The sequence below is a fragment of the Myotis lucifugus genome, unplaced genomic scaffold (assembly GCF_000147115.1).
Source record: "Myotis lucifugus unplaced genomic scaffold, Myoluc2.0 scaffold_21, whole genome shotgun sequence".
In the NCBI taxonomy this organism is placed as follows: domain Eukaryota; kingdom Metazoa; phylum Chordata; class Mammalia; order Chiroptera; family Vespertilionidae; genus Myotis; species Myotis lucifugus.
This window is the reverse complement of record NW_005871069.1, coordinates 609041-632828: the sequence shown is the minus strand read 5'-3', so window position 1 is coordinate 632828 and position 23788 is coordinate 609041. Positions and strand designations below refer to the sequence as shown.

Below are 23788 nucleotides of genomic sequence, written 5' to 3'. Positions count from 1 at the left end.
TGAGAATATTTTATGTGTTTATGCACCACTGGGGTTTTTTCTTCTGTACTATACTTATTCATGTCTTTTTTTTCTTTTTTTTTGAGTGGAAGGGAGGGGGAGAGACAGAGAAACATCGATGTAAGAGAGACGCATCGATTGGTTGCCTCCCACATAAGCCCCAACCAGGGTCAGGGATCAAGCCTGCAACCCAGGTATGTGCCCTTGACCAGAATTGAACCTGGGACCCTTCAGTCCACAGGCCGACGCTCTAACCACTGAGCAACCGGCTAGGGCCATGTCATTTCTTTTTCTTGATTTTTAAGTTTTTGTCATGTAATAATTACACATATAACACAATATGTTCAACAGGTATACTTTATTAGTTGTAACAACAGACTAGAACACTTCCACTATTATTTCAGTGTTACTGGTTTGCAGCAGGGGTGGGTTTTTTGTTTTTGTTTTTTGATAATCTGATTGCTATCCCCTTGCTGGTTAGTAATTGTGTTAGTAGTTATGTTGTACAACTTGTGGCTTATCTTTTGCTTTCTTTATGGGCAGAATTATTTAATTCAATGTAAAGAAATGTTATAATGTTTTATTTTCTCATTAACTTGGTGAGTTTTATTTGTTTTTACATTTACCAAACTGTCAGTTTCTTTGCTCACCTGTCCTTCTTTCATCTCAGGCATTCCTTCTAAGATCCTTTCTCTCTTTCCTGGAGTTATTCTTTAGGAGTTCTTTAAGGGCAGGTCTGTTAACAGTACACACAGTTTTTACCTAAGAATGTCTTTTATGTCACCCTCATTCTTTAAAGATTGTTTGGCTAAGAATAGAAATATAAATGGAAAATTATTTTCTCCAACATTACTGTCTGCTGCTTTAATTGCTGTTGGGAAGTTTTGTCAGTTTAATTTCCTTGCTGTGGAGTGATGTGTCTGATCTCTACCTGTTTTTCAGATTTTCTCTTTTTCTTTGATATGTTGCTGATTTACTATTCTGTGTCTAAGTGTGGCTTCTTTTTATTTCTCTGATTTGGATTACATTTTATTTTTGACTGTGGACTCTCCTCTTTTATCAGTTCTAAAAAACAGTCTTGCCTGTTTCTTTCAAGTCTTGCATGCCTGCATTCTCCTTCTCTCTTACTTTTCTGGGACTGGTTGGACTTTGTAGACCTTGTCTTTTCATCTTCCCTACCTCTTGTTCATCTTCCTATCTCTCGGTGTGGTGTTCTGCATAATTTTTTAAACTTTCTCTTTTAAGTTTATTCTTTAGCTTCGTAAAGATTCTGATTGTTTTGGGATCTCGATTAGGAGTGAGTATTTGCTTATTCTTACTCTGGGAACCACAGGAAAGACCAGTGAGTGTCATTGAGAATGCTTCCTCCACAGAGCATGTGCATTCGCTACTCCTGGGAACCACAGGGTCGGACCAGGCGGGCCAGTTTCATTTCAGCCAACCCAGGAGTCTCAGGTTCAGCCCAGGAGTCTCAGGTTCAGCTCCACCCTCCCAACCCCAGCTAATAGTCACATTTCCCCAAAAGCAGCTCTTTGTTCTATTTTCAGGGTTCACTTTCTCTTACACATACACATATATACTCATATACATTCATACTCTAGTTCATTAATTACTACAACTCCAACAATGCAGCAAAAACAAACATTTTAAAGATCTAGTTGTTTCACTGTAAGAGGACCTTTCAGAGGGTATGGTCTGCTGTATAGCCCCCCCCAAAAAAAATTTACAGGGAATATTTTTTAAATTTCTTTTTAAAGCCTTCCCCACCCCCCTTTTCTTCTGGTAATCACCATACTGTTGTATGTGCCTATGAATTGTTTTGTTTTTTATTACTTAATCCCTTCACCTTTTTCACCCAGCCCCGCAACCCCCGACTCCTCTGACAGCTGACAGTCTGTTCTCTGTATCTATGAGTCTGTTCCTATTTTATTAGTTTATTTTGTTCATTAGATTCCACATATGAGTGAAATCATATGGTACTTGTCTTTCTTGGCTAGCTTATTCCACTTAGCATAATACTTTCCAGGTCCATCCATGCTATTGCAAAGGGTAAGATTTCCTTCTTTTTTATGGCTGAGTAGATCCCATGTACAGGGAATTTTTTTTCTTTATTGTTCAGATTATTACAGATGTTCCTCTTTTTTTCCCCCCCTTAGCTCCCCTCCACCCGGTTCCCACCCCACTCCAGGCCTTCTCCCCCACCCCCCTACTGACCTCGTCCATAGGTATAAGCTCTTTGTCCAATCTTTTCCCGAACCCCCCACAACCCCTTCCCCCTGAGAATTGTCAGTCTGCTCCTTTCCATGCTCCTGATTCTATTACATTCACCAGTTTCTTCTGTTCATCAGGTTTTTTATTCATTTGATTGTTAGGTTCACTTGTTGATAGATATGTATTTGTTGTCACTTTGTTGTTCTTAATTTTTTATCTTTACCCTTTTCTTCTTCCTCCTCTTCTTAGAGAATACCCTTCAGCATTTCATATAATACTGGTTTGGTGGTGATGAACTCCTTTAGCTTTTTCTTGTCTGTGAAGCTCTTTATCTGACCTTCAATTCTGAATGATAGCTTTGCTGGGTAGAGTAATCTTGGTTGTAGGTTCTTGCTATTCATCACTTTGTATATTTCTTGCCACTCCCTTCTGGCCTGCATAGTTTCTGTTGAGAAATCAGCTGACAGTCGTATGGGTACTCCCTTGTAAGTAACTAACTGTTTTTCTCTTGCTGCTTTTAAGATTCTCTCTTTGTCTTTTGCCCTTGGCATTTTAATTATGGTGTGTCTTGGTGTGGTCCTCTTTGGATTCCTCTTGTTTGGGGTTCTCTGCGCTTCCTGGACTTGTAAGTCTATTTCTTTCACCAGGTAGGGGAAGTTTTCTGTCATTATTTCTTCAAATAGGTTTTCAACATCTTGCTCTCTCTTCTTCTGGCACCCCCATAATTCAGATATTGGTATGCTTGAAGTTGTCCCAGAGGCTCCTTACACTATCTTCATATTTTTGGATTCTTTTTTCTTTTTGATTTTCAGGTTGGGTGATTTTTGCTTCTTCGTATTTCAAATCTTTGCCTTGATTCTTGGGATCCTCTAGTCAGCTGTTGGATCTCTGTATATTATTCTTTATTTCAGTCAGTGTATGCTTAATTTCTGATTGGTCCTTTTTCATATCCTTGAGGGTCTTACTAAATTTCTCGGAGGTTTCTAGAAGATTCTTGAGTAACCTTATAACTGTGGTTTTGAACTCTATATCCAGTATTTTGCTTTCATCCATTTCTTTCATTTGTGACTTGTTTCTTTGTCTCTGCATTTTGGCTGCTTCCCTGTGTTTGTTTCTATGTACTTGGTAGCTGCTAAGTCTCCTTGAGTTGATAGAGTGGCCTTGTGTGGTAGGTGTCCTATAGGGCCCAGTGGCTCAGCCTCCTCAGTCACCTGAGGTGGATGCTCTTGATGCACACCTTTGTGGGCTGTTTGCACAGTCTTGTTGTAGTTAACCCTTGATTGCTGTTGGTATCACTGGGAGGAATTGACCTCCAGGCCAATTGACTGTGATGACCAGCTGTGTCTACACTGGAAGATCTGTTGCGTAGGAGACACCCTTTTGGAGCAGGACTTGCTTCAGTGGGGCTTTGGTGCTCACTGAGTCTGCCCCGTGAGTGTGTCTCTTATGGATGTGAAGAGTTGTAATCTGGTATGGTCTCACTCTGACCACTTGGTACACTGGCTCTTGGATCTCCAAGGAGGTGCAAGGTCAGCCACTGTCTGGGACCGCCTAGCACAGTGGTCGGCAAACTCATTAGTCAACAGAGCCAAATATCAACAGTACAATGATTGAAATTTCTTTTGAGAGCCAAATTTTTTAAACTTAAACTATATAGGTAGGTGCATTGTTATTAACTTAATTAGGGTACTCTTAAGGCTTAGGAAGAGCCACACTCAAGGGGCCAAAAAGCCTCATGTGGCTCAAGAGCCGCAGTTTGCTGACCATGGGCCTAGCAGGAGCTACAGAGACATCTGCAGATTCCTCCTCTTTGTATGGGGTTTGGAAATGCCCAGACAAGGTCCAGCTGTGAAGCAAGGCAGGCTGCTGCTGCCAGCCTTGGGTCTTCTTTTGGAAGCTCTGGGGCTCTCTGACCCAGCTGCAGTTTAACAGGTTTTAGGTGGAGGGAGCACGGGCCATTCATATGCAAAAGCCAATGCACAGCTTGGGTGGGGTTCTAAACTGGGTGGGGCGGGGTCTCTGGGAATCACCAGGGCAGAGCAAACAGCAATGGCTGCTAGTCAGCCCTGCGCCTGAGAGGTCCCTGGATCTCAGCGGCCCACGCCCCCGTGCAGGAACAATGATCGCTGTGAGCACCTCTGAGAGAAAGCTGTCCTCGAGTTCCTGTCCCAGTGCCATACAGTCCAGTTTCTCCTCGTATGTGTCTGGGTCCCCCCGAGTCTCGCCCGTAACTGGAGTTCAGAGCAAGCGGAAGCTTGTATCTCCCTCCCGGTTAAAAGAGCAGCACATGCAGGTGGCAGCACTTTCCACGCTCCGCACCTCTTACCAGTCTCAATGCGCTTTCTTCACCTCTCTAGTTGTGGAACTTCCACTCAGCCAGCTTTCCCACGGTTCTGGGTGGTAGTTGTTCTGCCTTTTAGTTGTTATTTTGATGTGGTTGTGAGAGGCAGCAAGTATAGGTGTTCACCTGTGCCGCCATCGTGGTTCTCTCTGTACAGGGAATTTTTAACTGGCCATCTTCACATGATCTTGCTAGTACCTCTCTCCATCCACTTACCCCCCTCTTCCCCCCTTTCAACTTTCCTTTTTCTTCTTCCCAAATCTCCTCCCACCTCTTAGTTTTTAGGTTCCTCTCTACAGCCGTCTCTGGAGTCTTTTCACTTTTGCACAGAGAATTTCTACCTCCAGATTTAAACCAATCAGCAGAACAAAGGCAGGCTCTAGAAGGACCTTCCCTCCTTAGAAGGCAGTTATAGCTGTAAGTAGCAGTTTCCCCCATTTCATTACTTCCATTCACTGAGTATATATTGGGCATCTGCCAGGTCTGAGTGCTAAGATCTTGTTCAATGTGAATTCTCATTATTAGTGTTGGCTTGTCTTCAAGGTGCATCTTGTAGCAGGAGTGCTGTATTGAAAGCTCTAGGTGAGCAATATTTGATATGCTCAGGAGGATTAGAATCTGTATCTCAGTGTATTTAAAGAATTATGGAAAAGATTAGGCTACGTAATTAAATGTGTTTATTTATTTTAAAGGTGGTTTTTAACTATTATTTCCTTTTGTAATAGTGAATCATCTGCAGTATAGTTTGAAGTTAGTATTCAGCCTTTTACACCCATATTTCTTCAGTAGCAGGAATTAGAATAAAAAATGTGTGTGCATTTCTCAATGTACATAAACACAATTCAGAAAAACACCCTCTTTTGTAAATAACATCACCCTTACTCAGATGACCCTAATTAGAGGAATATCTTTCAATTGTATACCTTTAACAGAAAGCATTAACTGCAGATCTGACTTCACTCACTTGGTAAGAATTTATTGTTGCTTATTTTGACCAAGCACTGGTCCAGGCCCTGGGGGTACAGTGGGGGACAAAACAAAGCAGAGTGCCTTACACTGGGGCTTACATCCTAGTTGGGAGACAGACACTCAGCCATGGACACAGAAAAACTGCAAAGAAGTGGTAAGTGCTAAGTGGAGTAGGTGGAGGGAGGCTGGTCGGAAGGGAAGGCCTCGCTGACCCAGATGGAGTGAGGAGTGAGCTATACAGGAACCTGGGGAAGCGTTCTTGGCAATAGAGAGCAGACAGTGGCTCTGAGCTGGACTGTGCTTGGAATATTTACAGATAAACTTTATGACACTAAACCTATCCTTCCTTGTTCACATTACTATTTTTCAGGTATCCGAGATGTTTCTAAGTGGAGTGAGAAAGCAAAAAAGCCTCTAGAAACCCTATATGGGTATGACTACTTTGCAAAAACCTGTGAAAAGTGGGTGGATGGCATAAAACAGTTTAAACATCTTCCGGATGGTAGGTTACATGAACTATTTATGGTTCCTTTGCTGATTATAGAGGTGGCCTGAGTTCCTCCCTGATGTTCCAGAATCCCTCAGGGATGAATGCATTCGCCCACGATCCTTACACACTGACGTAGGAACAGAGGGTACTAGTGACTGTGTACATGCAAGTTCTTAGGTTTTAAATCCACTTCAGCTAGACAGAGTGTCTATAGTATAAAGGTCTTTAATAGCAGACTGTTCTTTCTTCCTCAAAATAATTATCCAGAAGCCTCCAAGAATCTTTATTTCTAACTTCAGAATGAGGAATTGGAACACAAACAAGCTGCAGCACATACCACGTTTTTTTCTCTTTGCCCATTTAGATGAGTTACCCCAGGACAAGGAAGGAGGGACTTTCAGTCGTGACCGGCAGCCTCTGCAGAATTAGCATGAGGAAGAGTGTTCAGTTCTTCTCCCATCTTCAGAACTAAGTTATATGACTTTAGCCCTAATCGATGTCTTCCTGTCTTTATCTGAAAAATTAATGATTTCCAATTACAGTAAGAATTGACATCTTTAAGTGAAATTCTGAATTAAAGTGTTTTGTATAGATATTTACATTTGTAATTTCTTGTTTTTCTTTTTTAATTGCTGAAAGAATAGAGAATAGCTAAGATCTAATCTTAGGGCACATTCAGTATAAAATCATTGTTATTGAAGGGCCAATTTGATCTCTTAAGTAATAATTTCCAGAATGAGTCATCTGTCAAAACTTTCACAATGAAAAGGACATTTGGAAATGTTACTTTCTTGGCTTAAGTTCAAAACAGCCAGTATCTCCTGTTCGAAAGCAATATCCACTCATAGAAGCAGGTCCTTGAAATCTATTTCCCCTAGCTCTGATAGCAAACAAAAAACGCTGTACAACAATGTCTGAGATAGTTCTCCACTAAAGAAGGTGACTGTGACATGCAGACTTCTATGCTTTCTTGAAGAGAGTAGTGAAAAGGTAAAATTTCTCAAAGGTAGAAGCAGAATTAAATGAGCAGTTTAAAAATATGTCCTGTACATATTAAAATTAAAAACTGCTGCTCTGCAAAAGGTACTGTCAGAAAAATGGAAGGACAAGCCACAGACTGGGAGGAAATATGTGCAAAAGACCCATGTGCAAAAGAACTTTACCCAAAATATACAAAGAACTCTTAAAAGTGAACAATAAGAAAACAATCCAATTAAAAGCTGGGCCAAACAACAATGTGATCCCCTCTTCACCTATTGAACAGCCACCAGAGGGATGCTGGGACAGTGCAAATGCTCTGTGTGCTGCCATACTGGACATGTCATTATGCATTTGTCCACACCCATCGTTTGATCAACACCACGCATGAGCCCTAAGGAAAACTGTGGACTTTGGGCGAAAATGATGTCAGTGGAGGCTCATTCACTGTAAAAATGTACCACTCAGGGATGTTGATATGGGGGAGGCCATGTGTGAAGGCAGGGGAGTTGTGGGGAATCTCTGTCCCTTTCCCTCAGTTTTGCTGTAAACCTAAAACTCTAAACAGTAAAATCTATCTTTAAAAAAGAAAAAGGGAGTGAAAAAAATCTCATAAGATGGAGCATCTAGCAGTGTATATCAACTGTGTTATGGCAAGATTGTTAATAAACTACTCATCCCCTTTCTGTACTAATTTGACAAGAGCCCTTTTTCATGGTTGTACAATCAAGTTTATGGACACTCAGACTAGCATAGGGATTAATTGCACAGATGTGGAGTTAGGCAGGCCTGAGTGTGAATTCTGGTTTTGCCACTTGGCTTGCTGTTAGAATGGATGCCGGCACATCATTTTGCTTCTCTAAGCTGCAGCTTCCTGTCTGAGAACTGGAGATACTAATAACTACCTCATACAGTTGTTTTGAGGATTAAATGAGTTATATATGTTCAGCTTTGGTCCGCTCCCAAGTACAGAGGAAGTGCTTAATAAAAGTACTTGATTTACATACTAAATGAGTTAAGACGTAACTACCATGTGTTTTGTGGGTATTAAATAATTTGAACAGTTCCTAACAGACAATGAGCACTCAGTAATAGCACTTTAATTATCTGAGTATACAGTTGGCAGGTGCGTGTCATCCCAGGGGAAGGTGAGGGAAGCGTCGGTGACCTAGAGCAGTATTTCCCTGGTCCACCCCTACTGAGAGGAGGGGAGAGGCAGGTGCCCAGACAGCACCCCGGGCTGCCCCCCAGCTTCTTGGAGCCGCAGAGCTTTCTGCTTGGCACAGGCTGAGGAAGGGAAGAAGGAGGTGCTGGCTTTGTGGAGCCACTGCTGGTGCCAGAAACCTGAGCTCTGGCTTCTCTTCCTGGCCTCTTGGCCACCCAGGGAACTGGGGTTAATCCTGTTTGACCAGAGGAGAAGGCTGAAGCTCAAAGTGGCTGAGGAGCCACTGAGACTGCAGGGGGGGAGAGGGGGAGGAGGGGAGGCAGGGGCTGGAGCCCAGGCTGTGCCATATTTGCCTCAGAAATGTTGTTAAAAGTGGGAGTGAGGAGCTTATCATCTCTCAAAAGTCGGTCAGTCAGAATGTCAAAGGCAGGAGGGATGAGAGAAGCTGTGTAAATTGTAAGTTCACTGTCAAGTATATAGGCTTTGAGGGCTAACTGGGACCCCAAGGACCACCTAAGCCATTGTATCACAGCAGATGCTTTTCAGACGCCAAGCACCTACCGTGGTTTTGCAAACTGGGAACTGCCGCTATGTAATATAAGAGTTGTGGGCTTTTGTTTGTTTGTTTTTCTTACTGTTTTACATGGATGATGCATTTAAATCAGGCAAAACTGTTCGCTACTAGAGCTTTAAAAGAAAAGAAGAGAAAAAACAAAACACCCAGCAGAGAAACAGAAAAGGAAACCCAAAGAATGTCAGAGCTGGAAGGCGCCTCAGACCGCATCTAATTTAAACCACTGATTTTACAGACGGGACCCTGGGTCCTAAGACGGGCCTGACTTGCCCAGCTCTCGCTTCGCTTACGCTTGTGGAGTGGTCGCATTAAAGCCCACTCTCGTGCGTTTGTGTTTCAGGTAATATCTGTCGGCACTTGCTGCCCCTGGTTCAGTGCCCCACCTTAATCGTGCACGGTGAGAAGGACCCCCTAGTCCCGCGTTTTCATGCTGACTTCATCCACCAGCACGTGAGAGGGTCACGGTAAGTCCAGTCTCCGCGTCAGCATCCGGTGCCTCCGGGCTGCGGAGGAACCGGCAGAGCTGCAGTAAGGAGAGACAGGAAGGCTCCCCACCCCAAGGTTACCAGCGTCCATAAACAGTACCAATGTCTACGGGGCGCCCGGGAAACAGGGGCAGCAGGAGCCCTGGTGTGGGCAACCAGTAATCGCCAGGAAGGGAATCTCAGGTACAAGTCTTGTTGCTATGAAGGCAACTGTGCTGAAGCATACCAAGTTCTGTACCACAGGTGATAGGTTAGGTTTAGAGCAATCATTGTGAACTAAAGCAATTTTATACAATTTGGGAATTTTCAGGCTAGTGTATCATTATCATTACCCAATAAAGAAAATCAGTAAAATCAGAAGGAAACAAATCGTTTTTTGCTTGCCACCCAATTCTTTCACATTAGCATTTTTGTGTTTCTCCTCCCCCCCCCCGCCCCCCCCATCGAAATAATCACATTCTATATTCAACTCTGATGCTGCTTTTTTTCCACTTAAAATTATGTTGTAAACTGTTCATGTTATTTCAGCCTTAAATATGTACATACCAGACATAAACCTGTTATTCAGCATTATAAATACCAACATATGCCCAACCATGCTGGTGGTGTACTGGGTTAGACAGCAGATAGGTGTTGCTTGTCCTTTGCATTCTGGTTTCTGCCAACCGGCTTTGGGATTCAGGAACATTGTAAGCTATGTCAGCAAAAATTATGTTCTTCAGTTCCCTACATTTTTGTATGGAGTGAATAGAAATTTATCTTTTATTTATTTATTTATTTATTTATTTTTACCTGGCGACCGTTATGCTAACTGAAATAAGCCAGTCAGAGAAAGACAAGTATCATATGTGAAATTTCACTTATATATGGAATGAACAAACTGAACACCAAGCAAAATAGAGACAGACTCATGGATAGAGAGTAGGCAGACAGCTCTGATAGAGGGTAGGAGATGAGGGGGGAGGATTGAGCAAAAAAAAAAAAAGAGAGAGAGAGAGAACTCATGGACACGGACAACAGTGTGGTGATTGTGGGAGGCAGTGGGTTGAGGAGAAGAGGGTAGGTGAGGGCATAGAGGGGATAAATGGTGATGGGAAAATTAAATTTAAAAAATATATTTGATTTGAAAAAAAGATAAATTCATATTTTAAATATTTTGGCTGGCACAGGAGCCAGCTTTTGCCAGCCAAAATCTACAGCCCACTCTGTCAAGATGAAAGTTCAAAGTGGAATAAACTCAGTATTTCCCTTACATGCAATGGATGCATATCCTGAAGGAGAAAATGAAGTGTGACTAGAAGATAGTGACCTAATTTTTTTTTTAAGCAAACATACTGGAAAATAAACATCCAATGAGCCTCCACCACTTCACAGACTATATGTCAACTTCAACGGTACTGTCATTACTCAGGGCACCTTTGGGACTCTGTGGAATTTTTTGAAACTGGCTTTTATTAGCAGCCTAAGAAAATCCTTCCCTGCTCATTCGCTCTCTCCTTTTGTCCTTTCCTTCCTCCCACTTTGTTCCTTCCTCTCATTCTCCCTCTGTCCCTCTCTCCTTTTCCTCCATGAGCCAACTTCTGATGCCTGCTGTGGGCCAGCGCTGTCCTGGGAGCGCCCACAGTTCAGCAGGGAAAGTGATTCAGAAACCATTCCACTGCTTCCTAATCACACTATTTATTCCACGCTATATTTTAACAAACAAATTTCTAAGAGAACTTTTTTTGTTTGTTCTTTTGTTTTTTGTTTGTTTTGAATCATATATGATTGTTTATTCCGGCAGTATGGGAGAGCAGCAGGTCATCCTCAAAAATCTGCTCTGCCGCCCCCCATAAGCCAGCTGCTTATATAGGTAGGACAGGGGTTGCATGGGGAAGTAGGAGGCTGGGGTGGGACTCCATTGTTTGGGCAACAAGGTTGTTAATCTTTCCATGATAATAGGCAGTTCTTGAATGAGAATGGTTCCAAGGTTGACTCCCAGGTCCCAGGGGCATACAACTCCCAGCCAGGTCAGAATGTCCCTTCTTTAACCAACACAAGGCAATCGTGGTTAACAGAGCATGATTAACATTTCCCATAACCATAGCTAGTCCCCAATATTCTATTTTTGCCCCTAACGTTTCCCCACTGCTATTTCTATCATCTCATATCTATTAGCTTAGTTTTAGATGAAAAGTCTCATCCTGCTGGACTGCATCTGCTTCTGCCTTGAAAGCAGTTCCCAGGGTTGGATCTCAGAGAACTTTTAAATGTGGGGGCATGCTTCTTATTCTACAATAAATAATTACCATAAACCTGTATAATGTCTATATTTATATAGCATTTTATATTTTAAAAGGCATTTTATATACAAAATCTAATTATACTTTACAACTAACTTATGGAAAAGAAATATTGTCCCCATTTTACAAATAAGAATATCAAGGCTGAGATGCTAAGTAATCGTCTAAGGTTGCATAGCCAATTAAAGACAAATTCTATAGTTTTTCTCCTAATATAGTGCTTTTCCCCCACAGCACAGCTGCCTCTCATAAACATTCTCTTATTTTAATATGATGGTAAGATGCCTGGATTATATACTTGCTGCTCTGGTAAATTGTTTTCTACCTTCAGAAATGACAGGTTTTTGTATGCTGACTCTCATAGTAAATGCACGTGTTCCCTTGGACAGCCAGGTTCAATAAAGGTCAGTCTGCAAGGAAGTTTAATGTAGGAATTCTATTCCAGACCCGTGTCCTAACAGGATACATCAATATGAGAGAAAAATATTCCCTTACTGTTCTGGTGTTGTTTCAGCAGACTATTTTATGGAAGATCATTTTTCTTAAAGCAACATTCTTTGGAACAAATCCGTTGAAGGTAAAGTGCTATTAGCGGTGATTATCTAAAGCTAGCTTGCAGTTTACACCTACTCCCTTCCTCTGCTGAAACAGCCCTTGATGTTGGACATGAATTTGCCTAGGATGGATGTGGTTTATTTTGAACCCCATAAAAGGAAGGTGGATTCCTTGAGCACCAAAGTCATACTGTGGTTCTGTACACCATGCCACTTGACAACAGGTGTAGCAACTCAGAGTGTAGCAAGCTCCAGGGAACTTGGTGTTTTATTACCTTGTCAGGTACTTAAAGACACAGTCCTTCAAAGATGTTACCAACAAATAAATATCAAATATGAAACCAATGCCTTTTTCTCTTCAGAAAGAGGTTAATGAAGGGTGGGGTTGTTCAGCAGGCCTGCGTCTTGCTCAGGCTAATGTCTCTCTCTTTGCTCTCTTTGTGGGAGAACAGTGATAGAATCTCTTGGAAGCAAAGAGGCTTTAGAGATCATTCAAGCTCACCAGTTTTAATATTTGTTTTTAGGCAGTTGAACCCTTTCTCCCAACAAATCTTATGCATAAGTCCAAGATATAAACATAAAATAGGAGCCGGTCTGACCACAATAGTGGTGGGGAGCACACCTGCTCCTTTGGTCTCCAGTCCTGCCCCAGTCCCTGTGCATCCCTGCTTGTCCGGCCCTCCCTCCGAGACAGGAAAGCACTGACACCGCTCACCACCTGTCTAGCTAGTCAGCCTCTGCTTGGGCGTCTCCTGTTCCCAGACAGGCATCACCCATGAGGCCAGCCCCAGCTCGTTTTCAAAGTATTTGCATTGAGGAGAGGCTGGCATCAGACTCTTTGGAGTTGGGGTGATGGGCCCAGGAGGCAGTGGGGCTCAGACCTCTCAGAAGAGGTGATGACTCCACAGCTTGTTGAACTGTGTCTGCTCATTATGTGTATTAGTCTGCCAGGGCTGCCAAAACAAATGCCAGAGACTGGGAGGCTTAGATCATAGAAGTTTATTTCCTCACAGTTCTGGAGGCTGAAAGTCTGAGATCAAAGTGTCAGTAGGGTTGGTTTCCTCTGAGGCCTCTCTCCATGGCTTGTAGACTGCCGTCTTCTCCCTATGTCCTCACATGGTCTTCCCTCTGTGCCTGTCTGTGTCCTGATCTCCTTTTCTTATAAGGACACCAGCCATATTAGTGTGAGCCCTAATGACCTCATTTTAACTTAATTACCTCTTTAAAGACGTATATCCAAATAAGGTCACACTGTGCTGGGGGCTAGGACTTCAACATACAATTTTGGGAGGATGCAGTTCAGTCCATAATAGTCTGTTTCTGAGAAGGTGCTCAGATCTCAGGAATTGGAGGCCAGCAAAAGTCAGGATCTGAAACTTGGATTTGAGACCCAGTTGCAAGTGACCAGCGGTTTGCCTGGTCCTGCTCTAGCCCTCACCCCTTCACTGCCTGGCCAAGTGTACTCATCCTTCAGTCTTCTCCTCCTCTGTCTCCAATTACTCATCCGCCTGAGGCCATACAGCTCCTTATTTATACCTTCATACAGCGGTGAACATGTGAATTTCATTTTCCTCCTGTTGAGCATGTCAACACCTATCCGAGGATGCAGTCTAGTACGTGTTGAAAGAAAGAGAATGTGGGAGCAGCAGAGGCATATAGGGCCAAGCCTCTGTGGATGGCCAGTGGTCACTGACTGGTGACTCAGGGCCAAAAAGCATGGTATGGATTCCAACTTCATGTTCTGGGCTGAGGCCAGAGAGCCAGGTCAGATGGGAAAGAATGAGGAGGAACATCCACGTGCGCAGAGTGGCACCTGGGGCCAGTGTCAGCCAAAGGGGAGCAGTGGGGAACGGAGTCCTGCCAGGAGAGCAGACTGGGTATCTGGGATCCAGAGAAACACTCATAGCGGTGTTGGTGAGGAGCAGGAATGGGGGAGGGAGGGAGTGCTGGCTCAGTCACTTAGGCAGTGTACATGGATTTCTGTGCCTGTTTCCTTTTAAGTAAAATGAGGATGATAGCTATCATTCAAAATATTTTTTGAGGAATGAGTGAACATTTTACAACACCCAGTGGCTGCCACTTTTGTGGGTGGGAGGCTGGTGTGGGTGCAGGTGATCAGGGGCCCCTGGAGACACCAGGGAATAGCTCGATAGCAGGTGAGAGGCAGGTTGTCCTCTGTCCCATGTTCAGCACCATTATTAGTCTAGGTGTGTGGGGGTGTTAGTTGGCTCACACAGTGGGGAGGCCGAGAGGTCCAAGATCTTCTGTCAGCAAGCTGGAGTGAGTTAGGAAGGTGGGGGCCCGGGAGAGAAGAGGTGTGGTTCCAGTCTGACTCTGAAGGCCTGAAGAGCACAAGAGCTGATGTTTCAGTCTGACTCTGAAGGTGTGAACAGCCGATAGCCCAGTTCAAAGGCAGTTGGGCAGGAGCCTACTTTGGTTTTCCATTAAAACAAAAATACTCAGACTTACTGGAGACTCTGTGGGTTCATAATTTAGAATTTTATCATATCAACGTGGAAAAGAATGCTACAGCACATTATTTACAGTCTTGTTCATATCTGTAGCTCTCAGAGCTTAATTTGAAAGCTGTAGAAGGTTGGACTGAGGAAAGGATGGTCGATGCGCAGCATCCTTTCTCCTTGTTACCTGGCTATAAAGAGATCCTGGAAGGACTGTATCAGGCAGAAGTAAACTGACCACTGGACTTATACTATGAGGTTAGACATTTTAATTTCTCAAAAGATCTAGAATCGCATCTTTTTCTAAAAGTGCCAAATGCAACAAGGAACCTGTCCCAGCAAAGAGGAACTCCTGTGTACCGTCTCAGGGGTCCTTCAACTCCAGCTGAACCATGTGTGAGGTGGGGGGATTTCCTCCTGACTTTCCTGAGGGATGTGATAGTTGGAAACACTCCATGGAGCATGTGATTGGATCCTTTTGTTATTTGGGTGAGAACCTAGGCCGGCAGTGGAGCTGCTGCGTTGCCTGGACAGCTCTAGCTACTGCCTGGCAGGGTGCTATTCCCAAAGACAAGCATACAGAGGCCTCAGGTCCAGGGACTTGGTGTCAGACCTAAAGGAGGCGTATTAAAGAATTTGAAATGACCTCCAGAAGGTCTCAAGGAGAAGAGCAGTTTTTTTTACAGCCTCATCTGTCTGTCTATCCATCCATAATTCAGTGCAGTTCTGAATGTAGGTGCCTCAGATCTCCCATATTCTTAATGAAAGAGACTTGTTTTTATTTCCCTGAGACCTAGAGATTACTATAGGAAGAATTCAGACAGCAATGAGGTGAAAAAGAAGAGATTCACTGCTGGTGTCTCTCCTTCCTCATTAGGGGTGCTGAGTGAATGAATCACAGAAATGGGGAAGAGCACATGATAACCAGTATGGCTATCCACAAAGGAGGACTTGCAAGTTGGGCAGATTGGGGTCTTTGCTTCTGAATCCAACTCAGCACACATTAGAGGATGCAGTTTAGCCTAGACATGTCCTTCCTGACCTTTCAGCATCCTTAGCAGCTGTTTCCTTCTGTCTCCTAAAAACAGAGGCCTTGAGCATCCCTACGAGCCCTTCCTTTGTATGGGGCAACTGGGATCCTATCTTTGGGTTGGTGCAGTTTGCCCTTCTTTACTGAACAGCATTATAACTGAATTTGGAATGTTCTAGTTACTGTAAATGGTCTTAACTTTCCTAAGAGCCTCGGAAAGATGCCAACAATGTATCCTTCCTCCTTTCTAGTAAATGGCCTTAATCATCTTGGTACCCCCACCCCCATGTGGTTGAGCTGCAAGGACAGCTCTGTTTCGCAGGATCTTTTCACAAGTTCTCCCAGTGATCACTGAGTCCCGAGAGCTCTCAGACCTCAAGTGCTGACAGACCAGAGAATTAGGCAATTTGGGAACTGGTGTTTTGTCCCTGTATAGTCCTATTAATGCCCAATTATCATTGTGGGCAGAACAACTCAATTGTGTGCTTATATCCTAGAAGCTTTCGTTTGTTTAAAACTTTTATTTCTGTGCTTTTATAGCCAAGAAACAAAATGTAGAACTCAGAGAAGGCTTCCTTTATTAAAGAAATTGCCAGCCAGCCACATCTGATGACAACCCTATTGAAAGGAAGGAGCCATACTAGGACAGGGAGGTTTGCCACAAAAGACAGATAGTGACAACTGCTGCACAGGGTTCCATGCAGACTGACACCACCCGCAGTCCTGAGGAACACTGCTCACCCTCCGTCCAGTGGCTTGTGTTTAGGGTTACTCAGTTCTCCCAAAATGGCCAGGCGATTTGGAATCTTGAACAACTCTGGAGGTGGCTGAATTGACTTGGGTTTTCCCACTACATAGATGCCCCAAGCAGCTCACCTGTCCTCATTCAGCGGCTCCTGGACACTATATTTTATCATCTTTCTAACCTCGTTAAAATCAACCATATTGCTAGTAAATTTTTTTATTTTTATTTTTTAGATAACCAAATCCTATGCCCCTCTCAGTCAGGTTCAGTTAAACCATCTGTTATGGGATATAATTCCAAATACAGCGTGTGTGCTCTGTTACTGGGAGTCAGCCTCAGGGGCAGTCATACACTCCAGAAGGCTTTCACTGTAAGTCTATACTCAGGAAAGTGTGTACTGTGTACCTTACATCTTCTCCCCAATAGTAGTCAGGAAAAAATGCAGCAGGTTTTACTATAGATTTTCAGGTAATGTTGGGGCGGGTGAGAGGTTTTAAATGCTGTGCCATTAAACATAGGCTTTTTATCTTTAGGTTGCATCTGATGCCAGAAGGCAAACACAACCTCCATTTACGTTTTGCAAATGAATTCAACAAGTTAGTAGAAGACTTCTTACAGTGAAAGTGTCCCCGAGAATCGTGAGCTGGGCTGCCTGGGCTTCAGCTGCTGCTGCCCCTGCAACCCACCCCATGGCACCTCCCTGCACCTGCCCTCGTTTCCAGCCCCTCCTTCCACTACTTCTTAACATTAAGTTGTGAATCTCTGCCATTGTCTTAAATAAGTTCCTGTCATGATTTACTTTATTTGCGAATAAATCTTAGATGAGCATTTGTAGTGCTCCTGACTACTATTTTAGGGCACCTTGAACTCATGCTGTACTTTTTATCTGAGAGGTACAAGGGGTCACTAGTCCTTTTAGTTGTATTATCACTTTGTGTAAAGGAAGTTCATAGAAGAAAGTCCTTGCCTAAGGTCCGGGTTGCTCTAACTCCAACAAAGGGAAGAAAGTCTGCTTTATCCTCAAATCCCCATTCACTCCCTTACCTTTGCTGGATTCCTTTACTTTAATACTTTGAACCGGTGAAGATGGAAAAATATTTTTTATCTCTTTATTAAAAGAACTATTAAAACATTAAATACAAATTCTATTTTGTTAAAATTACTAAACCCAAAAACAGTCAAAAATGTAGTGAAAAAAATAAAAATAAAGAAACCACAAGATATTGGACACATGCGTTTTAATTAGTATAGTATATACCTTAATTTTTAGAGGCGTGCCACATTAGTATATCAACAGTGTGAATTTCTGACAGAGGCAAAACTGAGCACCATAGATACAAATAGAAAGACCATGCTTCACTGAGGACAACAGAAATTCACTGACGTGGCACGGTGTCTCTGACAAGTTCTTAAGCCTCCTCCTCGACCTCCTCCTCCTCGAACTCGCCCTGCTCATCAGCCGTGGCGTCCTGGTACTGCTGGTACTCGGACACCAGGTCGTTCATGTTGCTCTCGGCCTCAGTGAACTCCATCTCGTCCATGCCCTCGCCCGTGTACCAGTGCAGGAAGGCCTTGCGCCGGAACATGGCCGTGAACTGCTCCGAGATGCGCTTGAACAGCTCCTGGATGGCCGTGCTGTTGCCGATGAAGGTGGCCGACATCTTGAGGCCCCGCGGCGGGATGTCGCACACGGCCGTCTTCACGTTGTTGGGGATCCACTCCACAAAGTAGCTGCTGTTCTTGTTCTGCACGTTGAGCATCTGCTCGTCCACCTCCTTCATGGACATGCGGCCCCGGAAGATCGCAGCCACCGTCAGGTAGCGGCCGTGGCGCGGGTCGCACGCGGCCATCATGTTCTTGGAGTCGAACATCTGCTGGGTGAGCTCGGGCACCGTCAGGGCGCGGTACTGCTGGCTGCCCCGGCTGGTCAGCGGCGCAAAGCCGGGCATGAAGAAGTGCAGGCGGGGGAAGGGCACCATGTTCACGGCCAGCTTGCGCAGGTCCGCGTTCAGCTGGCCGGGGAAGCGCAGGCAGGTGGTCACCCCGCTCATGGTGGCGGACACCAGGTGGTTGAGGTCCCCGTACGTGGGCGTGGTCAGTTTCAGGGTGCGGAAGCAGATGTCGTACAGGGCCTCGTTGTCGATGCAGTAGGTCTCATCTGTGTTCTCCACCAGCTGGTGCACGGACAGCGTGGCGTTGTAGGGCTCCACCACCGTGTCCGACACCTTGGGCGAGGGCATCACGCTGAAGGTGTTCATGATGCGGTCTGGGTACTCCTCCCGGATCTTGCTGATGAGCAGCGTGCCCATGCCCGACCCGGTGCCACCCCCCAGCGAGTGGGTCAGCTGGAAGCCCTGCAGACAGTCACAGCTTTCTGACTCCTTCCTCACCACGTCCAGGACTGAGTCTACCAGTTCGGCGCCCTCTGTGTAGTGGCCCTTTGCCCAGTTGTTCCCGGCCCCGCTCTGGCCTGCCAGAGAGAAAGGACAGTATTAGACAGGGAACCATAAGGAATTCAGAGTTCTGCCATTTTGACTCTGCACTAGATGCCTTTTCTTATCTACGAAAATTTCTCTATATCAGTGACCTTGAAAAACACTGGAGGTGAACTAAAATGAGTTTAGTTCAAACGAGGTTATTAGTTGAACAAAACTATTTCTTAAGGACAGAGAATTTAAGAATGACAACATTATATAAAACTTAAATTAAGGCTCAGTTGGTTGGAACTTTGTCCCTTATACCCTGACAGGGCACACACCTAGGTTTTGGGTTCAATCCCTTGTTGGGGGCGCATATGGGATGCAATGGATTGGCGTTTCTCTCTCACATCGATGTTTCTCTCTCAAATCAATAAAAACATTATCCTCAGATGAGGATTTAAAAAAAACAACAAAAAACTTAGCCAGACTAAGGTTCAGTGGTTGAGCATCAACCTATGAGCCAGAAGGTCATGGTTCAATTCCGGGTCAGGGCACATGCCCAAGTTTAGGGCTCGATCCCCAGCGTGGGGCATGCAAGAGGCAGCCAATCAATGATTCTCTCTCATCATTTATGTTTCTCTCTCGCTCGCTCTCTTCCTCCCTGAAATCAATAAAAATATATTTAAAATCAAAATACTTAAAGCCCCGGGTATCTAACAGTGGACAATCAATTGTAGGGTGGGATGTGGCCCCCAGGGTGACTTTTCCTCTAGCATAACTGTGGTCTTGAGGTTTGGACACCCTGACTTTTCCTCCCTGAAGATAACATGTGGGCCTCAGTTGTATTTAAGCTCCAGGACCAGATAAGCAACCAATGCAGTCACAGCTGACCTCAGGACCAGCTGCACGGAATAATGACCCCCTGCCCTGGTGCCCACCAGTCAGTGGAAACCACAACCCTGAAAGGACACACCTGGAAAGCTGCTGAATATTCTACTGAGATTTACCCCTGGGACTTCTCCTAAAATCCCCACCCTTAAAACCCTTAGGATGGAGGACCCAGTGTGCAGTCCCTCAAGGGAGCGCCCCCTGCACTGTCTTTCTCTTTCCTTCCCTCTCTCGCCTCCAGGCACTTTACCATTAGCTTCCTCACTTCCAAGCTCTAAGGGCTCTTCCTTTACCTGAATAACTTGTTTCCTAAGCCAATTCCTTTTGGGAATTACTTTTAATACCTCTATAATTTACCTAATAAATGTTCTCTTATTCCCCCCCCCAAAATAAAAATAAAAACAACAACACTTAAGTTAGGCCCCATTACCAGGCAAGAGCAAAGGCACAATGAGATCAGAGGAGAACACCGGCTCTAAGCAGGTGCTCACTCCTGTGCCTTTGCTTCTTGGAGTGGCCACCTACTGTGACGGGCCCTCTGAACTTACCAATAGCCTAGTAACTCCCGCTGGAAGTTTGTTCATCGCCTTCATTCCTTACCCCTCACAGGGTGCTCTGTGGTTCAGGGACTACCTACCACAGCCCCTGCAGGCTGACAGTGCTCTTAGAGCCATCTGGACAGTCACGGCCCATGGACTGGGTGGAATGAGGCCACGACTCAGGGCTCTGTGGACACACAGTGTCCACCTTGGCACTCAACACGAAAAACTCTGATTTCCACAGTGTTTAGGAAGAAGACTCCCTGAGCCAGTTCCCATTGATCATGACAACATACCAAACACGAAGTTGTCGGGCCTGAAGATCTGGCCGAATGGTCCAGACCTGACCGAGTCCATCGTGCCCGGCTCCAGGTCCACCAGGATGGCCCGAGGTACGTACTTGTTACCTGCGGGGAGGAAGAGCTGGACTTAGACCTGCGGTGGCAAAGGAATCAGACAAGCTGGTGCTCTCTGCGCCTTTCATAGCAGAGTTCACTAGAGCTCATTCCAGCGTGTGACACAAAAGGACAAGAATAGGGGAGCATTGCTGCTTCATAAAGGAGCCAATGAGCAAGCTTGGCCATGGCAAACATGCAGGGTCTTAAGGAACTGCAGTGTGTTCTTTAGCAGCTGACATTTTAAATGAATGCAAGAAGCATTTCTCTGTCATGTGTATGTTCCTAGTGCATTGCATCTGCCCCAGTATGGAAAGCAAGGTTGGAAGAAAAGCAAAAAACATTCAGATAATCACCAGCAGCTTCATTGTAGTACACATTGATTCTCTCCAGCTGCAGCTCGCTGTCTCCATGGTAACTGCCAGTGGGGTCGATCCCATGCTCATCACTGATGACCTCCCAAAACTGGAAATTTAAATTTAAAAAAATCACATGATGGCCTGGCTTCCTAAACATCAGTAAGGACGGCCCTTTTCTTCTCTGATGCCCTTGGGGCAGGGGCCATGGTGGTCAGATGGTCAAGGAGTCCCAGACAGACCAGGAAGCTGAGCACCCCTGTCCCTCCAGCAGAGGCTGCTGAGGGGCTTGGAAACCGGCAGAGCATGGGCCATGTGATGGGGATAGACTGAAGAGCTGGGAGGGGCCTGAGGAAGAGGGTGGGCACAGCAGGTCTCCTGGAGGAGCTGTGGGTGCTGGGGAGGCTGGCACCCCCAGGCAGGGCTGAAGTCCCAGCGTCCAGGCTGATGTATGGGTCTTGGCAAGACCCAGACCCAGTTGGATCCCACCCTGTGGCTGCGTTGGGAATCAATGTCTCCTGGCACAAGCCCCACCCAGCCCTCCAAGTGTGCAGTTTTATGCCCCTGGCATCCATACTGGCCTCTGGCCACTGAGCTCATGGGGACTGGGTGGAGAGGGAAAGGGAGGAGTCTGGAGACAGGGCTGGGGCAGTGAGAGGAGGTGATCCCTGGTGAGAGCGCAGATTCCATTGTGAACTGGCAGCAGGAAGGGCGGCACCGCGGGTCGGGTCGGGGAGCGGATGGCTGGCTGGGTCGGAGGCCCTTGGTGCTGGGTCTGGGCTCCCTTGCGCGGACCAGGCAGACCCGTGGGTGCAATCGACCAGGGAAGACCAGCCGGCGCGCAGGGCCCTGGCACCGGGAGGCTGGGTGGGAACATGGCGGTTCCGACAGAGACCTGTCCTCCCTCAGATGCCGCCCACACCCCCGCACCACGCCGCTCCGGCCTCGCCCACTGGGGTAAGGCAGCCCCAGTTCCGTCACCTGCCGCCTGGGAGCCAGGAAGCCAGGAAGCCAGACTGGCATATATTACCATGCAGAAGGTGCTCGGATTGGGGAAATGACCTAACATTCCGTCTCTGTATCCCAACAAGTAGTCTGCATAACATCTGTCACTTCAATGACACTGCAATTTTTTCATTCAAACTATAGACAAAAATATCCCAATTAAATTCCACATGAGGCCTCTGGATTGATACGGCCGCAGCCTCTATCCAAATTTCAGAGACTAATACACCCAGAGAAATGCCAATTTCACGCAGCTGAAGGTCGGTTCCGAGGAAATTTCAAAGGGCCTCGGTTAAAGGCACTTGCAGCTGCGTCACGGGTGATCGCAGCAGGTGATGCGGCTTCCGGAGCCCGCGGGCGGCCGCCCCGAAAATGCGCCGCTGGCCCGGCGGGTACTCCGGAGACCCGCTGCCACTCCGGCCCGCACCCTCGGGGCCCGCTGCCACCCCCGGCCCGGTTCGCTCCCTCGGGACCCGCTGCCACCCACGGGGTCCGCCGCCCCCTCCAGGCCCCCTCTTCGGGGACGCGCCCACCTTGGCGCCGATCTGGTTGCCGCACTGGCCCGCCTGGATGTGCACGATCTCGCGCATGGTGCCGGCTGCGGAGCGGGTGGAGGCGCTGGACCTCGGGACTGGGAGCGCGGCGGGACCGGGTACTGGAGCCCTGAAACCTGCGGGTGCGCCTGGGCTCCACCTTTTATGCCGACGGACCCGCCCGGCCTGCGCTGACGTAATGGGGGGCGGACCTGCGGGGGGCGGCGCGCCCGAGACTGCGGCACCGCGAGGGGGAGCCGGGGCGCGGTGCGAGGTGCCGGGGTCCGGCTGGTCGTAGCGCCCACAGGGTCCACGGAAGGAACCCAGACCCGGCACCCCAGGGCCTCCGACCCAGCCAGCCGTCCGCTCCCCGACCCCGGTGCCACCATACCCTGCACTGGGTTATTCAGGAAAGCCGAATCCCCACCCCTCCGGGTCCCTGAGGGGCGTTGGAGACCTGGGTCCTGGGACCCGGAGGAGTGGCTGCCTCCAAACAGGGTCCTTGCCTCCCGGGCCGGGGAGGGCGAGAGGCACCGAGCACCCTTGTGGAGTGGGGAGCCCAGAATTTGCAGTGGAGTCTACAGCGGCTCGCTGAGGTTTTCACTTTCCTGAACCTGTTTTTTCTTTCGATTCCGGTGGTGGTGGTGTTTCCGGGGGTCCCGGGGGGGGGGGGGTAGAGGGGGATTCGTGGCGATTATGAACCCAGGGGGCCTGCAAGTGGGGAGGAGTGAGTGTTCCCGGTGAGAACGATGGGCAGGCAGCTGGCTTCAAGGAAAACAAGGAGGGAGGGTGGGCGGCTCCCCCTTCTGCGTGTCAGGAAGGTGGTCGGTTTGGGAGGGGCTAGGAAAGGGGACGCAGTGCCGGATTTGTCTGCTTTGGGTCTTGGGTCCTTGTAAAGGCCACTTACATGTGGAAAATTGTGCGAGCGTGTGTGGCAGAGAGGGGGAAGGGGATGGCTTCAGCCAAAGTACGAGTGCCTTACATACACGGTGTCACCTCATCCTCAGCTAAATCTTACAGGTCTGGGCAGTCCAGGCCCGGCGCCACCAGCCACGTGTGAATATAGAACACGTGAAACGTGGGTAGTCTGAACTGATATGTGCTTTCAGTGTGAAATACCCAGAGGATCCCATGGATTCCATAAGTTAAAAGAATGTGAAACGCTCCATTACTGATTTTGTATATTAATTACATATCAAAATATTTTGGATATATTTTGAAATTAATTTCACTTGTTTCTGTTAACTGTTTAAGTAACTTCTAGACTAGCAGTGGCTACTAGAACATTGTAAATGACCTATGTGGTTCACATTGTATTCCTATTGAACAGCACTATTCTGGAGCAAACTATCCTGATGTCATAGCTCAG

At 46.4% G+C, this 23788-nt stretch overlaps 2 protein-coding genes across 6 annotated transcripts in view; one reads left to right on the top strand and one right to left on the bottom strand.

Moving 5' to 3' along the window:
• Positions 1 to 17111, top strand: part of BPHL (biphenyl hydrolase like) — a 36805-nt gene extending 19694 nt beyond the window's left edge. The window contains exons 5-7 of one of the 2 annotated variants that reach the window (XM_006085701.3): positions 5892 to 6023; positions 9069 to 9192; positions 16817 to 17111. In XM_006085701.3, the coding sequence (XP_006085763.1) occupies positions 5892 to 6023; positions 9069 to 9192; positions 16817 to 16904 (344 nt within the window). In that variant the 3' untranslated portion in view covers positions 16905 to 17111. Of the gene's footprint in view, positions 1 to 5891; positions 6024 to 6375; positions 7684 to 9068; positions 9193 to 16816 lie in introns of those variants that run through there. The other variant, XM_023751395.1, reaches the window with a different exon arrangement.
• Positions 17112 to 17504: 393 nt separating this feature from the next.
• Positions 17505 to 22576, bottom strand: LOC102424260 (tubulin beta chain). 4 transcript variants are annotated; one of them, XM_014453116.2, is made up of 5 exons: positions 22420 to 22550; positions 21912 to 22024; positions 20882 to 20990; positions 20427 to 20537; positions 17505 to 18753 (listed from the first exon to the last, which is right to left on the bottom strand). In XM_014453116.2, exons 2-5 carry the CDS (start codon positions 21948 to 21950, stop codon positions 17693 to 17695), a joined length of 1320 nt encoding a protein of 439 aa, XP_014308602.1. In that variant the 5' UTR covers positions 21951 to 22024; positions 22420 to 22550; the 3' UTR covers positions 17505 to 17692. The 4 variants fall into 4 exon arrangements, with proteins under 4 accessions (XP_014308602.1, XP_023607161.1, XP_023607160.1 ...); XM_023751393.1 differs by lacking the exon at positions 20427 to 20537; XM_023751392.1 differs by lacking the exons at positions 20427 to 20537; positions 21912 to 22024 and having other exon boundaries at positions 22420 to 22576.
• Positions 22577 to 23788: the final 1212 nt, after the last annotated feature.

Coding starts and splice junctions, on each gene's coding strand:
- LOC102424260 (XM_023751391.1), bottom strand. CDS start 21,041: ATGTTTAGGAAGCCAGGCCATCATGTGATTTTTTTAAATTTAAATTTC. Junction 20,538..20,881: donor GTACTACAATGAAGCTGCTG/GTGATTATCTGA, acceptor TCCTCCCCGCAG/GTAACAAGTACGTACCTCGG. Junction 18,754..20,426: donor GCCCGACAACTTCGTGTTTG/GTATGTTGTCAT, acceptor TCTCTCTGGCAG/GCCAGAGCGGGGCCGGGAAC.